Source organism: Engystomops pustulosus, chromosome 3 (genome assembly GCF_040894005.1).
Source record: "Engystomops pustulosus chromosome 3, aEngPut4.maternal, whole genome shotgun sequence".
NCBI classification, from domain to species: domain Eukaryota; kingdom Metazoa; phylum Chordata; class Amphibia; order Anura; family Leptodactylidae; genus Engystomops; species Engystomops pustulosus.
In genome coordinates, this window is record NC_092413.1 from 89,913,092 (window position 1) to 89,930,505 (window position 17,414).

Sequence of the window (17,414 nt, forward strand, 5' to 3'; positions counted from 1 at the left end):
GAAACGCAAAAACGTAAAAGGGCTGTGGCGTTAAGGGATACCCGAGTGGACACTACTCTAAATTTTGGATTTGAGGCCCTGACCTTCATTTTTAAGCACTCTAGTCACACACCATGCAGATGACAACATATGAGGGTGGTTTGTAATGCTTTTTAAAAGCATTGCAGAACTCATTCCTTTTTACATTTTGCCTTCTTTTGGTTGGTTTGAAAGCGTTTCTCTTCATTGTTGGAAGTGCTAACATTTTCACAGCAATTTTACATTTTAAACATCCAGCAATGAAGAAAAAACGCTTTCTAACCAGCCAAACGCATGGTAAAATGTAAAAAACATGCGCTTCTTCAATTCTTAAAAAACGCATCTCAAACACTATGTGTGACTGCACCATAAGAAGCAGCCAATGAATTTCAATAAAATATATATGCAAAAATGTATAAATTTATAGAAATAAACAGTCCAAACTCTCAATGCCCATCAGGTTTATGTGCAAAATTTTAAAGATTTAAAGCATTGTGAAATACTTACAATTTGCATGTTAAAACAGGTTCCATGAAAAAAAATCCTTCCAATACACCTGCCCTGGAAAAAGTCCCAAAAAGAACAAAAAAAAGACACATAAGTGAAAAAAGGATAAGTGAGGCACAATGCGCAAGGTGCACACAAAGGTGTACAATAGCAAAAGTGGCAAAAAAAGCAAATAGAAAAAGAAAACAACAAGCACAAATAAAGTTCCCATGCCCCCCATTGCCTTCTTTGCGTGACAGTGATTTGATCTTATACCATCTTTTTCTATTAACCCTTACAGGATTCAGCCCTTTTTTGATTTTGCATTTCTGTTTTTTACTGCCCTCATTCCAAAAGCAATAACTTTTACATTCTTACGTTAACAGAGATGTGTTAGGGCTTGTTATCAGTGGGACAAATTGTAATTTTTAGTGCTGCCATTTAACTCAGAAATCGACGGAAAACCCGACAAAAATGAGGTCCGCAGACCCTTAGTAAATGAGCCCAAATGTATTTATAGAAGGTCAGTTTGATGTAAATATAGTGAAAGAATGTGGTGATAAGTATGAGCGCCATATTAGGCTGTGTTCACTTGCTGGATGTTTAATAAACATAATGGCGTTTGTAATATACAGTATAAAATTCCCATGTACCTACTGACTTTAATCTATCCATAAAATCCAAAAAAGAAGCAGCACTCCAGATCCAAACAGGAAAAAAAGAAGAAGAGTTTATTCCAAAACTGGCAAAGTTTCGGTATGTTACACCCTTTCTCATTATAGCTTTAATTAGTGGCTACATAGTGAGATAAATTACTGCCAAAGGGGAAGAAAATTTAAGGGTTAATTCTCTCAATGTATTCTTCTGAAGGTGATGTGTGTGTGATGTGCATGGAACCAAACCAGGACATACACAATATTAATATACCATGTAACATATACATAGTGTATGCAGTATGTACACACATACATAAATCCAAATGCAGTAAACATACTGTAAAGGACATGAATGATGATGTCACAATGACAGAGAATCTCCCCCAATGGCTGATGACATCATAATGCCAGATCAATTCCAGCTGACTGTCCAATCAGGAGGCAGGAAAGTAGCCACGCCCATTGAATATTGACCAATCCGGAGCAAGATAGTGGAGTCCCGCCCCCTGGCTAAGGTATAAAAGGCAGCACACGCAGTCAGGTGGTCAGAGACAACATGGATCATCAGACAGGCAACATGGTGGAGCAGGTCATCCTGAAAGGATATAACCGGATTCAGGAGCAGCTCCACAGCCTGGATGAAGAGTACATACAATACTACAGCAAACAGGATGAGGACAGCAAAAATGGGGAACAACTGGAGAATAAAATCTCAGAGGATGAAGAAATAGAGGCAGAAATGCAACCACAGGCACCAAAGAAACTGGAGATTGCTATGGGTAGACCAAGAAACCGCTTTTTAGCCCTGCTCCGGAGACCACGGAGGTGGATTGCTGGTCTCAAACACAGAGGAACCTATATCGTCAATGAGGAACCTTCTAATGAGATCCCTGGACCCAGTCATATCAACTTGGAGGACAGTATGGCCGACACCAAAGGTAGGAATTTACTAAGGGTCGGCCAGGTGGTCAGAAACAACATGGATCGTCAGACAGGCAACATGGTGGAGCAAGTCATCCTGAAAGAATATAACCAGATCCAGGAGCAGCTCCACAGCCTGGATGAAGAGTACATCAAATACTGCAGCAAACAGAATGAGGACAGCAAAAATGGTGAACAACTGGAGAATAAAATCTCAGAGGATGAAGAAATAGAGGCAGGAAGCCGCTTTTTAGCCCTGTTCCGAAGACCACAGAGGTGGATTGCTGGTCTCAAACACAGAAGGACCTATATCGTCAATGAGGAACCTTCTAATGTGATCCCTGGACCCAGTCATATCAACATGGAGGATAGTATGGCCAACAGCAAAGGTAGGAAATTACTAAGGATCATTTCTATGTAAAAGAGGGGTTTATTGCACATAGCGCGATCGGTGTATGTAGTACATATGGATATTTAATCTGTTGGCTGAAATGTTTAGACCAGTGGTGGCAAACATATGGCACGGGTGCCAGAGGTGGCACTCAGAGCCGTTTCTGTGGGCACTCCGACAATCGTCCCAGGACAGAGTTCACTAAATAGGTCCAAAACTTCCTGCATTCCCAGGCCACACTTCATTGGCTGTTTGGATATGCGGGAAAAGTGAGAAGGTGTTTACAGAACTGCATTATCTTTGAAGCTCATCCTGCTGGACCCACCATTCTTTCTCTACAGAGAGACCCTGGAGGGAAGCTACAACGAGAGACTAAATTTTCCTTCCTTCTTTCAACTGTATTGGTGGTCTCAGGCAGCCGATACAATTGAAAGATGTGGAAGAACAGGCAGCAATAAGTTACTGCTTAAAATGCCATGTTGGCTCTTCACGGTAAATAAGTGGATTTTAGTTGTAGTTTGGGCAATCGGTCTCCAAAAGGTTTGCCATCACTGGTTTACACCATGTGACCACTGCACTGATTAAAAGAAGCAATGATTGGTTGACAGTATATATACATTTATACATAGTGACACGTATTGGATACAAATCGTGATAATATGCCATGTCTCATTCCACTGACACGATATATATATGCTTTTTTACAGCCTGTATGTCACATACAGAAGACCAGAAGGATGATGAAGAGAAACAGCACACCATACAATCTAGCAAAAAGAAGATGGATACTTGTAGATCTGTGCAGGATGTCCGCCGTGACCCCAGCTCTATTGACCCTACTACCAGAGAGGAGCTCCCCAGGTCTGCACAGTCATCTTCGAGCAGCGGATACCAGGACACCACAGCTGACACCTCTGTGGTAGAAGCCGGCACCTCTGCCCAAGCATCCACTGCCACCGTGCCCCTATCACTGGAGTCCTTCACGTTCCACCGCTCACTGGGTCAAGGAGGCTTTGCTCAAGTCTACCTGGCGACAGATAGGATTCGCAGAGAGCGTGTCGCCATCAAGGTCATCGATAAAAGGGATTACACTGAATCTGGCTACAGCTTTGTAGAGCGTGACATCCTTCAACTCTCCCATGCCAGCCCATTTCTCATCCATGGGCTGGGTGCCTTCCACACGGTTAACTTTGTGTATTACGTGATGGAAGTGGCCACTAGAGGGGACCTGCTTGATTTTATCCTAGAAATGTGTCCTCTTGATACAGCGACTGTAAGATTCATCATAGCAGAAGTGGTCTGTGGCACAGAATTCCTCCACAGCAAAGGGATTCTTCATCGAGATCTAAAGCCAGAAAATCTGCTTCTGACCACGGAAGGCCATATCAAAATCACTGATTTTGGCCTGGCTGTGAAAGGCGTTGCTAAGAGGATTACAGATGACTGTAGGGGGACGGCAGGATTTGCAGCCCCAGAAATGATCCTTGGCTTACCACATGGGAGAGCCGTGGATTATTTTGCCATTGGCGTCATCCTCTATGGGCTGGTGACAGCAAGGTATCCATTCCCTGGAGAAGGACCAAGAAATTTGGAGCAATCTGTCCTCAATCATGAACCACACTTCCCAGAGTCTCTTCCCCCTGACACAGTCAGCATTTTACAAGGACTGTTGTGCAAAGACCAGTTCCATCGCCTTGGAGTCAAAGGAGACATCAGGGAACATCAATTCTTCTCTGATATAAACTGGGAAGATGTGGAAGCTAGGAAGATGCCACCACCAGAGATCCTGAGGTCAGAAGCCATTGACCTCAATGTGGAAGATACTATGGACTATGCTGAACCACCACACTACATAAAATCTAAGTACCAAAAAATGTTCAACCAGTTCAGCTTTGTATGTCCAGAATGGTCAACACAGTATCACCCTGTCATCACCAGGAAGTGGGTGGCCACACTCTTTAGCAGATGGTCATCCAAATAGTAAGAACAACCCAAGGACAATGGTGGTGGATGGCCCATTGCTCCCAGCCTAATTCTTCATCCCAATCTCCTAATCCCTCCATAACCCCATGTAGAGGCCCATGTAGCTTGCACCACCAGTATAGTATAATCAATGGAGCAGGTAAGTAGTAGGACGACATCCATTACTCTTCTCATTGTAGTGCGCAGGGCAATGATGTGTATATAATGAATGATTTTTCTTCTGGTTGTGTATTAATGTGTATAATCTGTTGCCGCCTTATTTTAACACACTGACAGGCAGAGGGTAACCACTCAATAAGATGAGTCTCCTGCCTGTAAGATGTATAATATGAAATGATAGGTGTCCATAGCCATTGCTATATAAATGTGCATAGAATTAACTAGTGATTTAGAATCCTCTACTGTAATCCCAAATCTAGAATGAGCAGAGACTTCAATTAATCAATTATGAGGTCTCCGGATTTGTATGGTAGCAGAAGATGTGTCATGAATATTTGTATCCTGAGCTCCATGTTTAGTCATAATCACTTACATACATTTTCTTTTGTTTCTGTAGATCACCGCTCCAGATCAAGGCCTCGCTGTATCCTACATAATGTATGACATTTACCGAACTCGACCTGCAGGTTGCGTCTTGCGCCTTCACCCCCTGGATTTCACCTGAAGGTTGCGACTTGCTACTTCACACACCGCAAATGGACTGCCTAAAGGTAGAGTCCATAGACCTTCTGAAGGTAGCCTCTGGCTCCTTCATTAACCGCAAATGGACTGCCAAGAGGTAGCATCTCGCATGTTTGCCTAGCGTCCATAGACCTTCTGAAGGTAGCCTCTGGCTCCTTCACCCCCCGCAAATGGACTGCCAACAGGTAGCATCTCGCATGTTTGCCTAGCGTCCATAGACCCTCTGAAGGTAGCTTCTGGCTCCTTCACCCACCGCAAATGGACTGCCAACTGGTAGCATCTTGTATGTTTGCCTAGCATCCATAGACCTACTGAAGGTAGCCTCTGGCTCCTTCACCTACCGCAAATGGACTGCCAACAGGTAGCATCTAGCATGTTTGCCTGGCGTCCATAGACATTTTGAAGGTAGTCCTTGGCTCCTTCAACCATCGCAAATGGACTGCCACTAGGTAGCATCTTGCATGTTTGCCTGGTGTCCATAGACCTCTTGAAGGTAGCCCCTGGCTCCTTCACCCACCGCAAATGGACTGCCACTAGGTAGCATCTTGTATGTTTGCCTAGCGTCCATAGACCTACTGAAGGTAGCCTCTGGCTCCTTCACCTACCGCAAATGGACTGCCAACAGGTAGCATCTAGCATGTTTGCCTAGCGTCCATAGACATTTTGAAGGTAGTCCCAGGCTCCTTCAACCATCGCAAATGGACTCACACTAGGTAGCATCTTGCATGTTTGCCTGGTGTCCATAGACCTCTTGAAGGTAGCCCCTGGCTCCTTCACCCACCGCAAATGGACTGCCACTAGGTAGCATCTCGCATGTTTGCCTAGCGTCCATAGACCTTCTGAAGGTAGCCTCTGGCTCCTTCACCCACTGCAAATGGACTGCCAAGAGGTAGCATCTCGCATGTTTGCCTAGCGTCCATAGACCTACTGAAGGTAGCCTCTGGCTCCTTCACCTACCGCAAATGGACTGCCAACAGGTAGCATCTCGCATGTTTGCCTGGCGTCCATAGACATTTTGAAGGTAGCCCCTGGCTCCTTCAACCACCGCAAATGGACTGCCACTAGGTAGCATCTCGCATGTTTGCCTAGCGTCCATAGACCCTCTGAAGGTAGCCTCTGGCTCCTTCACCCACCGCAAATGGATTGCCAACAGGTAGCATCTCGCATGTTTGCCTAGCGTCCATAGACCTACTGAAGGTAGCCTCTGGCTCCTTCACCTACCGCAAATGGACTGCCAACAGGTAGCATCTAGCATGTTTGCCTGGCGTCCATAGACATTTTGAAGGTAGCCCCTGGCTACTTCAACCACCGCAAATGGACTGACAACAGGTAGCACCTTGCATGTTTGCCTGGCGTCCATAGACATTTTGAAGGTAGCCCCTGGCTCCTTCACCCACTGCAAATGGACTGTCACTAGGTAGCATCTCGCATGTTTGCCTAGCGTCCATAGACCTTTCGAAGGTAGCCTCTGGCTCCTTCATCCACTGCAAATGGACTGCCACTAGGTAGCATTTCGCATGTTTGCCTAGCGTCCATAGACCTTCTGAAGGTAGCCTCTGGCTCCTTCACCCACCGCAAATGGACTGCCAACAGGTAGCATCTTGCATGTTTACCTGGTGTCCGTAGACCTTCTGAAGGTAGCTTCTGGCTCCTTCACACACCGCAAATGGAATGCCATCAGGAATCATCTTGTATGTTTGCCTAGCATTCATGAAAACCTCCATCAGTGACCATCAGGCTCTACCATCAGCGAGAGCATAGACCCAGTCAAGAAGGTAGCAGATGAAGAAGTCATAAAGACCTGCGGTATTTTCCACCAAGACGTCTTCTAATCCTTCCTTGGGCAACACAGAGGCTCAGTGGTTTGCACTGGGGCCTTGCAGCATCTGGGTCCAGATAGCTCATGGACAGCTCTGCATGGAGTTTGTATATTCTCCCTGTGTTTGCGTGGGTTTCCTCCGGGCACTCCGGTTTCCTCCCACATCCCAAAAATATACTGATAGGTTAATTGGCTTCTCTCCAAATTGTCCCAAACATTAATGATGGTCGTCCCTGCACAACACCAGCAGCAGCAGGAGATAGATCCATCATAAAATAAAAGATAAATTTGATGATTTTAAATACAATTGATGATTTCTGTCATTTATTATACAGATCATTCACTGCTATATGTGTCCATAGAGCCTAGGCTAGAAGAGACAAAGCTGCTCTTCAGCAGCTGAGGGGTTCAATATAAAGGTATCATGTAAAACAAATGTATTGTATAGGAGTAAGGTATATGACATTTACATCTTCTTTAAATAAAGAAGTTAAATGTGGGGTTGGCTGGATGGTGTCATGTGAGAAACAGGTCCCCAGCCCAACTTTATAAATATAGCATCTGGGTATACCCAAGAAATAGACGATAATGCAAAGAGCAGAAATGCAGAGACGTTCGGAAGGTAGCCTCTGGCTCCTTTACCCACCTTAAATGGACTGCAAACAGGTAGTGTAGCATCTTGCATTTCCTGCAATGAGCAGAATTAAACCAGCATTGAACCGGATTTGAACAGATCATACTATATGTAAGTAACACATCACTAATCTTGGCCACAAATAATGCTGTTTATAGTAATTACTATCATCTTCCCCCTATTCTCATATCTCCACCATTATCCCAATATTCTACCACCTACTAATGAATTCTCTATATCAACATCTCTTCTGGCCTCTCATTTAATGGTTGCTGCTGATGCTTGCTTACCTGAGTGCTACATACCTACTTTGCAAAAAGGAGCAACCACCGCATCCTCTATCCTTCTCTCACCTGCTATCTCTATCTCTGATACTCCTTGCTGCTGGTGATATTTCCACCAATCCAGGGCCTTTCAAACATATCCCCACTGTTCCTCCAGCCTTCCGCCATAGAGCTCATCCAAATCTTGTAACCACTCTAATCTACAAACTATGCACCCGCTCTCCACCACCTCCTCCACCCTCTCTCTGTAGAGCATTATGGAATGTTCGTTCCATATGCAAAAAAGTCACTGATATTCATGACCTCTTTATTTCTTGGAAACTGTCTTTCCTGGGCCTGGCGGAAACATGGCAAAATCCTTCAGACACTGTTTCCCCTGCTGCGCTCTGTAATGGTGGCCTCCGCTTTACCCACACTCCCCGGCATAAATAGGAATCGGAAGAGAATAGCCTCTGGCTCCTTCACCCACCGCAAATGGACTGCCAACAGGTGGGCAAATCGCATAGCAAATATCAGCTGGGTAGTGGATTACATTCAAGAAATGGAGGTTGTTGTATTGGAGCACCCAAGAGTCTCCACAATAAAAAAATCACAGCTCCCATTAGGAATGAGGTCAACCAATCTTTTCCCCCCATGTCACCTTTACTTTTGGTGCGTCCTTTGGTGCGTGGATTGTTGGAGTCCCTGGATAACAAATATATCCACACTGTGCTCCTAAATAAGAAATGGTCCTTTCATTACACGGACCACACTGAGCACCCTACATGTATATAAAGACATATTTTGCCCTTGGTTTCCCCCTCAATATGTATTTCAATATTCACTACTTATCCTATAAAACAATACACTTTTCTCCCGGAATAAATTATATGTAATGCACCCAGTAATCAATTACATTTTCTGAACTGCTTATAAATGATTTTATATATTGCAACCCCCATTATGAATTTTATCATATTTAACATACCCTCATTGAATTATTTTATATCAAATGCCTCTTTTTTTATACACTGCATCCCCTTCATATATTATATTACATATAATTTGACGGTGTGGGTCAAAATTATATAATAAATTAAATGCCATCATGTCTTCTGTATCAAGTAGAGAAAGGACCTCTGCCATGCCCCTACCATCACCACTCATATCTATATCTTTCTTAAGCCGATGCAAAGAATTATTTTAGCCCCCACATCAATTGTTCTACCAAGATGGATTTCTATAACTAGCAGTGGCAGGGGCCCTCTGTGGGGATAGAGGCCCAGATTTTAGAGTAAGTGGCAAGAGGAAAAATGAAGAAACAGCGGCATTTGTCCACATTCTCCTCTTGAAGCAGACTGTCCATCCATAGAGTACATTACAGCCTATTCATATGATTGTTCTCAGTGTCTCAGGCTCCCCATAGGAGCTGATGCTAATGGCCCATCTTATATGTACACAATGAGACTGTAGATTCAGTTTTTGCTGCCCTTGTTGTTCTTATATGCAGAATAGATGTTTTTATAAGGGCAGATTATAATAGATAGAGTAGCTAATATACAGTCATGGCCATAAGTTTTGAGAATGATACAAATGTTAAATTTTTACAAAGTTTACTGCATCAGGTTTTACAATGGCAATTTGCATATATTCCAGAATGTTATAAAGAGTGATCAGCTTAATAGCAATTCATTGCAAAGTCAATATTTGCCTAGAAAATGAACTTTTTCCCCCAAAACACATTTCAACTTCATTGCAGTCCTGCCTTAAAAGGAGCAGCTGACAGCTGATGGCAAATGGACTGCCAACAGGTGGGCAAATTGCATAGCAAACATCAGCTGGGTAGTGGATTACATTCAAGTAATGGAGGTTGTTGTATGGGAGCACCCAAGAGTCTCCACCATAAAAAAATCACAGCTCCCATTAGGAATGAGGTCAACAGCAATTCTTTGCAAAGTCAATATTTGCCTAGAAAATGAACTTTTTCCCCAAAAACACATTTCAACTTCATTGCAGTCCTGCCTTAAAAGGAGCAGCTGACATCGTTTCAGTGATTGCTCCAGTAACACGGGTGTGGGTGTTGATGAGGACAGGGCTGGAGATCAATCTGTCATGATTAACTAAGAATCACACCACTGGACACTTTAAAAGGAGGCTGGTGCTTGGCATCATTGTTTCTCTTCTGTTAACCATGGTTATCTCTAAAGAAACACGTGCAGTCATCATTGCACTGCACAAAACTGGCCTAACAGGGAAGAGTATTGCAGCTAGAAAGATTGCACCTCAGTCAACAATCTATCGCATCATCAAGGAATTCAAGGAGAGAGGTTCCATTGTTGCTCCTCACGCACTGTGAGGCAGAGACTCTTGGAGCAAGGCCTGGTGTCAAGGAGGGCAGCAAAGAAGCCAATTCTCTCCAGAAAAAAAACATCAGGGACAGACTGAAATTCTGCAAAAGGTACAGGGAGTGGACTGCTGAGGACTGGGGTAAAGTCATTTTCTCTGATGAATCCCCTTTCCAATTGTTTGGAACATCTGGAAAACAGCTTGTTCAGAGAAGACCAGGTGAGCAGTATTACCAGTCTTGTCTCATGCCAACTGTAAAGCATCCTGCAACCATTCATTTGTGGGGTTGCTTCTCAGCCAAGGGAATCGGCTCTCTCACAGTCTTACCTAAAAACACATCCATGAATAAAGAATGGTACCAGAATGTCCTCCAAGAGCAACTTCTCGCAACCGTCCAAGAGCAGTTTGGTGATCAACAATGCCTTTTCCAGCATGATGGAGCACCTTGCAATAAAGCAAAGGTGATAACTAAATGGCTCAGGGAACAAGACATAGAGATTTTGGGTCCATGGCCTGAAAACTCCCCAGATCTTAATCCCATTGAGAACTTGTGGTCAATCATCAAGAGACGGGTGGACAAACAAAAACCAACAAATTGTGACAAAATGCAAGCATTGATTGTGCAAGAATGGACTGCTATCAGTCAGGATTTGGTCCAGAAGTAGATTGAGAGCTCCCGAATTGCTGGAGAATTGCAGAGGTCCTGAAGAAGAAGGGTCAACACTGCAAATAATGACTTGCTGCATTAACTCATTCTAACTGTCAATAAAAACTTTTGTTACTCATAATATGATTGCACTTGTATTTCTGTATGTGATAAAATCATCTGACAAACACACATAAAAACCAGAGGGCAACAGATCATGTGAAAATATAATATTTGTGTCATTCTCAAAACATATGGCCATGACTTTAGATATTAAAAGAATATATTAATATACTATGATGTGATAAATCCCGATATACTACCATACCTAGTTAAAGTACCCTGGGGGGGGGGGGGGGCTAAAAATAAACAGTAAAAATCAACAAACAACATAAATATGTTTCTGAATTTCCGATCTATCAAAATATTATAACGCTGGTTATTTCCGGGGTTTAAACCCGTGATCGAAAATAGCACTTTTTTTTGCCATTTTGAAAAAATTCAATGAAAATTAATCAAAAGGCTGTACAGTTCTTAGTATGGTATCATTGAAAACATCATCAAGAGCCGCAAAAATGACACCACTCACAACTTTGTACTCTGAAGTATGAAAAAGTTATTAGCGTCAGAAAATGGCGAAATGATTTTTTTTTTGTCCAGGAGGTTTTCATTTTTGTAAATGTTTAAAAACATTATAAAACCTAAATAAATTTGTTATCCTCCTGATGGCACCAACCCAAAGATTAAAGTTATTTGGGGCGCACAGTGAAAGCCGCGAAATCCAAGCCCACAAGAAAATGGTGCAAATGCGTTTTTTAGAATTCATTTGGAATTTTTTCTTGCTTCTCAGTACACAACATGGAATATTATATACGTCACTATGAAGTGCAATTTGTTATGCAGAAAACAAGCCCTAATATAGCTCTTTACATTGTTATAGATTTATGAAGGTTGAGAGTAAAAAATGGAAACGCAAAAACGTAAAAGGGCTGTGGCGTTAAGGGATAACCGAGTGGACACTTGTATAAATTTTGGATTTGAGGCCCTGACCTTCATTTTTAAGCACTCTAGTCACACACCATGCAGATGACAACATATGAGGGTGGTTTGTAATGCTTTTTAAAAGCATTGCAGAACTCATTCCTTTTTACATTTTGCCATTCTTTGGTTGGTTTGAAAGCGTTTCTCTTCATTGTTGGAAGTGCTAACATTTTCACAGCAATTTTACATTTTAAACATCCAGCAATGAAGAAAAAACGCTTTCTAACCAGCCAAACGCATGGTAAAATGTAAAAAACATGCGCTTCTTCAATGCTTAAAAAACGCATCTCAAACACCATGTGTGACTGCACCATAAGAAGCAGCCAATGAATTTCAATAAAATATGAATGCAAAAATGTATAAATTTATAGAAATAAACAGCCCAAACTTTCAGTGCCCATCAGGTTTATGTGCAAAATTTTAAAGATTTAAAGCATTGTGAAATACTTACAATTTGCATGTTAAAAAAGGTTCCATGAAAAAAAATCCTTCCAATACACCTGCCCTGGAAAAAGTCCCAAAAAGAACAAAAAAAAGACACATAAGTGAAAAAAGGATAAGTGAGGCACAACGCGCAAGGTGCACACAAAGGTGTACAATAGCAAAAGTCGCAAAAAAAGCAAATAGAAAATGAAAACAACAAGCACAAATAAAGTTCCCATGTCCCCTATTGCCTTCTTTGCGTGACAGTGATTTGATCTTATACCATCTTTTTCTATTAACCCTTACAGGATTCAGCCCTTTTTCGACTTTGCATTTCTGTTTTTTACTGCCCTCATTCCAAAAGCAATAACTTTTACATTCTTACATTAACAGAGATGTGTTAAGGCTTGTTATCTGTGGGACAAATTGTACTTTTTAGTGGTGCCATTTAACTCGGAAATCGACGGAAAACCCGACAAAAATGAGATCCGCGGACCCTTAGTAAATGAGCCCAAATGTATTTATAGAAGGTCAGTTTGATGTAAATATAGTGAAAGAATGTGGTGATAAGTATGAGCGCCATATTAGGCTGTGTTCACTTGCTGGATGTTTAATAAACATAATGGCGTTTGTAATATACAGTATAAAATTCCCATGTACCTACTGACTTTAATCTATCCATAAAATCCAAAAAAGAAGCAGCACTCCAGATCCAAACAGGAAAAAAAGAAGAAGAGTTTATTCCAAAACTGGCAAAGTTTCGGTATGTTACACCCTTTCTCATTATAGCTTTAATTAGTGGCTACATAGTGAGATAAATTACAGCTAAAGGGGAAGATAATTTGGGGATAATTCTCTCAATGTATTCTTCTGAAGGTGATGTGTGTGTGATGTGCATGGAACCAAACCAGGACATACACAATATTAATATACCATGTAACATATACATAGTGTATGCAGTATGTACACACATACATAAATCCAAATGCAGTAAACATACTGTAAAGGACATGAATGATGATGTCACAATGACAGAGAATCTCCCGCAATGGCTGATGACATCATAATGCCAGATCAATTCCAACTGACTGTCCAATCAGGAGGCAGGAAAGTAGCCACGCCCATTGAAAATTGACCAATCCGGAGCAAGATAGTGGAGTCCCGCCCCCTGGCTAAGGTATAAAAGGCAGCACACGCAGTCAGGTGGTCAGAGACAACATGGATTATCAGACAGGCAGCATGGTGGAGCAGGTCATCCTGAAAGGATATAACCAGATTCAGGAGCAGCTCCACAGCCTGGATGAAGAGTACATACAATACTACAGCAAACAGGATGAGGACAGCAAAAATGGGGAACAACTGGAGAATAAAATCTCAGAGGATGAAGAAATAGAGGCAGAAATACAACCACAGGCACCAAAGAAACTGGAGATTGCTATGGGTAGACCAAGAAACCGCTTTTTAGCCCTGCTCCGGAGACCACGGAGGTGGATTGCTGGTCTCAAACACAGAGGAACCTATATCGTCAATGAGGAACCTTCTAATGAGATCCCTGGACCCAGTCATATCAACTTGGAGGACAGTATGACCGACACCAAAGGTAGGAATTTACTAAGGGTCGGCCAGGTGGTCAGAAACAACATGGATCATCAGACAGGCAACATGGTGGAGCAAGTCATCCTGAAAGAATATAACCAGATCCAGGAGCAGCTCCACAGCCTGGATGAAGAGTACATCAAATACTGCAGCAAACAGAATGAGGACAGCAAAAATGGTGAACAACTGGAGAATAAAATCTCAGAGGATGAAGAAATAGAGGCAGGAAGCCGCTTTTTAGCCCTGTTCCGGAGACCACAGAGGTGGATTGCTGGTCTCAAACACAGAAGGACCTATATCGTCAATGAGGAACCTTCTAATGTGATCCCTGGACCCAGTCATATCAACATGGAGGATAGTATGGCCAACAGCAAAGGTAGGAAATTACTAAGGATCATTTCTATGTAAAAGAAGTGTTTATTGCACATAGCGCGATCGGTGTATGTAGTACATATGGATATTTAATCTGTTGGCTGAAATGTTTAGACCAGTGGTGGCAAACATATGGCACGGGTGCCAGAGGTGGCACTCAGAGCCGTTTCTGTGGGCAGTCCGATAATCGTCCCAGGACAGAGTTCACTAAATAGGACCAAATCTTCCTGCATTCCCAGGCCACACTTCATTGGCTGTTTGGAAATGCGGAAAAAGTGAGAAGGTGTTTACAGAACTGCATTATCTTTGAAGCTCATCCTGCTGGACCCACCATTCTTTCTCTACAGAGAGACCCAGGAGGGAAGCTACAACGAGAGACTAAATTTTCCTTCCTTCTTTCAACTGTATTGGTGGTCTCAGGCAGCCGATACAATTGAAAGATGTGGAAGAACAGGCAGCAATAAGTTACTGCTTAAAATGCCATGTTGGCTCTTCACAGTAAATAAGTGGATTTTGGTTGTAGTTTGGGCAATCGGTTTCTAGAAGGTTTGCCATCACTGGTTTACACCATGTGACCACTGCACTGATTAAAAGAAGCAATGATTGGTTGACAGTATATATACATTTATACATAATGACACGTATTGGATACAAATCGTGATAATATGCCATGTCTCATTCCACTGACACGATATATATATGCTTTTTTACAGCCTGTATGTCACATACGGAAGACCAGAAGGATGATGAAGAGAAACAGCACACCATACAATATAGCAAAAAGAAGATGGATACTTGTAGATCTGTGCAGGATGTCCGCCGTGACCCCAGCTCTATTGACCCTACTACCAGAGAGGAGCTCCCCAGGTCTGCACAGTCATCTTCGAGCAGCGGATACCAGGACACCACAGCTGACACCTCTGTGGTAGAAGCCGGCACCTCTGCCCAAGCATCCACTGCCACCGTGCCCCTATCACTGGAGTCCTTCACGTTCCACCGCTCACTGGGTCAAGGAGGCTTTGCTCAAGTCTACCTGGCGACAGATAGGATTCGCAGAGAGCGTGTCGCCATCAAGGTCATCGATAAAAGGGATTACACTGAATCTGGCTACAGCTTTGTAGAGCGCGACATCCTTCAACTCTCCCATGCCAGCCCATTTCTCATCCATGGGCTGGGTGCCTTCCACACGGTTAACTTTGTGTATTACGTGATGGAAGTGGCCACTAGAGGGGACCTGCTTGATTTTATCCTAGAAATGTGTCCTCTTGATACAGCGACTGTAAGATTCATCATAGCAGAAGTGGTCTGTGGCACAGAATTCCTCCACAGCAAAGGGATTCTTCATCGAGATCTAAAGCCAGAAAATCTGCTTCTGACCACGGAAGGCCATATCAAAATCACTGATTTTGGCCTGGCTGTGAAAGACGTTGCTAAGAGGATTACAGATGACTGTAGGGGGACGGCAGGATTTGCAGCCCCAGAAATGATCCTTGGCTTACCACATGGGAGAGCCGTGGATTATTTTGCCATTGGCGTCATCCTCTATGGGCTGGTGACAGCAAGGTATCCATTCCCTGGAGAAGGACCAAGAGATTTGGAGCGATCTGTCCTCAATCATGAACCACACTTCCCAGAGTCTCTTCCCCCTGACACAGTCAGCATTTTACAAGGACTGTTGTGCAAAGACCAGTTCCATCGCCTTGGAGTCAAAGGAGACATCAGGGAACATCAATTCTTCTCTGATATAAACTGGGAAGATGTGGAAGCTAGGAAGATGCCACCACCAGAGATCCTGAGGTCAGAAGCCATTGACCTCAATGTGGAAGATACTATGGACTATGCTGAACCACCACACTACATAAAATCTAAGTACCAAAAAATGTTCAACCAGTTCAGCTTTGTATGTCCAGAATGGTCAACACAGTATCACCCTGTCATCACCAGGAAGTGGGTGGCCACACTCTTTAGCAGATGGTCATCCAAATAATAAGAACAACCCAAGGACAATGGTGGTGGATGGCCCATTGCTCCCAGCCTAATTCTTCATCCAATCTCCTTATTCCTCCATAACCCCATGTAGAGGCCCATGTAGCTTGCAGTTTGACCACCAGTATAGTATAATCAATGGAGCAGGTAAGTAGTAGGACGACATCCATTACTCTTCTCATTGTAGTGCGCAGGGCAATGATGTGTATATAATGAATGATTTTTCTTCCGGTTGTGTATTAATGTGTATAATCTGTTGCCGCCTTATTTTAACACACTGACAGGCAGAGGGTAACCACTCAATAAGAAGAGTCTCCTGCCTGTAAGATGTATAATATGAAATGATAGGTGTCCATAGCCATTGCTATATAAATGTGCATAGAATTAACTAGTGATTTAGAATCCTCTACTGTAATCCCAAATCTAGAATGAGCAGAGACTTCAATTAATCAATTATGAGGTCTCCGGATTTGTATGGTAGCAGAAGATGTGTCATGAATATTTGTATCCTGAGCTCCATGTTTAGTCATAATCACTTACATACATTTTCTTTTGTTTCTGTAGATCACCGCTCCAGATCAAGGCCTCGCTGTATCCTACATAATGTATGACATTTACCGAACTCGACCTGCAGGTTGCGTCTTGCGCCTTCACCCCCTGGATTTCACCTGAAGGTTGCGACTTGCTACTTCACACACCGCAAATGGACTGCCTAAAGGTAGAGTCCATAGACCTTCTGAAGGTAGCCTCTGGCTCCTTCATTAACCGCAAATGGACTGCCAAGAGGTAGCATCTCGCATGTTTGCCTAGCGTCCATAGACCTTCTGAAGGTAGCCTCTGGCTCCTTCACCCACCGCAAATGGACTGCCAACAGGTAGCATCTCGCATGTTTGCCTAGCGTCCATAGACCCTCTGAAGGTAGCCTCTGGCTCCTTCACCCACCGCAAATGGACTGCCAACTGGTAGCATCTTGTATGTTTGCCTAGCATCCATAGACCTACTGAAGGTAGCCTCTGGCTCCTTCACCTACCGCAAATGGACTGCCAACAGGTAGCATCTAGCATGTTTGCCTGGCGTCCATAGACATTTTGAAGGTAGTCCCTAGCTCCTTCAACCATCGCAAATGGACTGCCACTAGGTAGCATCTTGCAT

At 43.1% G+C, this 17,414-nt stretch overlaps 2 protein-coding genes across 2 annotated transcripts; both read left to right on the forward strand.

Annotated features, from left to right (window-relative positions):
- The first annotated feature begins 1,729 nt into the window (after nucleotides 1-1,729).
- LOC140120501 (uncharacterized) lies at nucleotides 1,730-5,929 on the forward strand. Its single transcript, XM_072139519.1, has 3 exons — nucleotides 1,730-2,470; nucleotides 3,180-4,594; nucleotides 5,012-5,929. Exons 1-2 carry the CDS (start codon nucleotides 1,738-1,740, stop codon nucleotides 4,451-4,453), a joined length of 2,007 nt encoding a protein of 668 aa, XP_071995620.1. The 5' UTR covers nucleotides 1,730-1,737; the 3' UTR covers nucleotides 4,454-4,594; nucleotides 5,012-5,929.
- Nucleotides 5,930-13,539: 7,610 nt separating this feature from the next.
- Nucleotides 13,540-17,414, forward strand: LOC140120502 (uncharacterized). The gene is made up of 3 exons (XM_072139521.1): nucleotides 13,540-14,280; nucleotides 14,990-16,409; nucleotides 16,827-17,414. Exons 1-2 carry the CDS (start codon nucleotides 13,548-13,550, stop codon nucleotides 16,261-16,263), a joined length of 2,007 nt encoding a protein of 668 aa, XP_071995622.1. The 5' UTR covers nucleotides 13,540-13,547; the 3' UTR covers nucleotides 16,264-16,409; nucleotides 16,827-17,414.

What these genes read in the sequence shown, in the direction of transcription:
- LOC140120502 (XM_072139521.1), top strand. Translation starts at nt 13,548, where the DNA reads ATGGTGGAGCAGGTCATCCTGAAAGGATATAACCAGATTCAGGAGCAG. An exon ending in TAGTATGGCCAACAGCAAAG is followed by an intron (nt 14,281 to 14,989) that starts GTAGGAAATTAC and finishes GCTTTTTTACAG; the next exon opens with CCTGTATGTCACATACGGAA.
- LOC140120501 (XM_072139519.1), top strand. Translation starts at nt 1,738, where the DNA reads ATGGTGGAGCAGGTCATCCTGAAAGGATATAACCGGATTCAGGAGCAG. An exon ending in TAGTATGGCCAACAGCAAAG is followed by an intron (nt 2,471 to 3,179) that starts GTAGGAAATTAC and finishes GCTTTTTTACAG; the next exon opens with CCTGTATGTCACATACAGAA.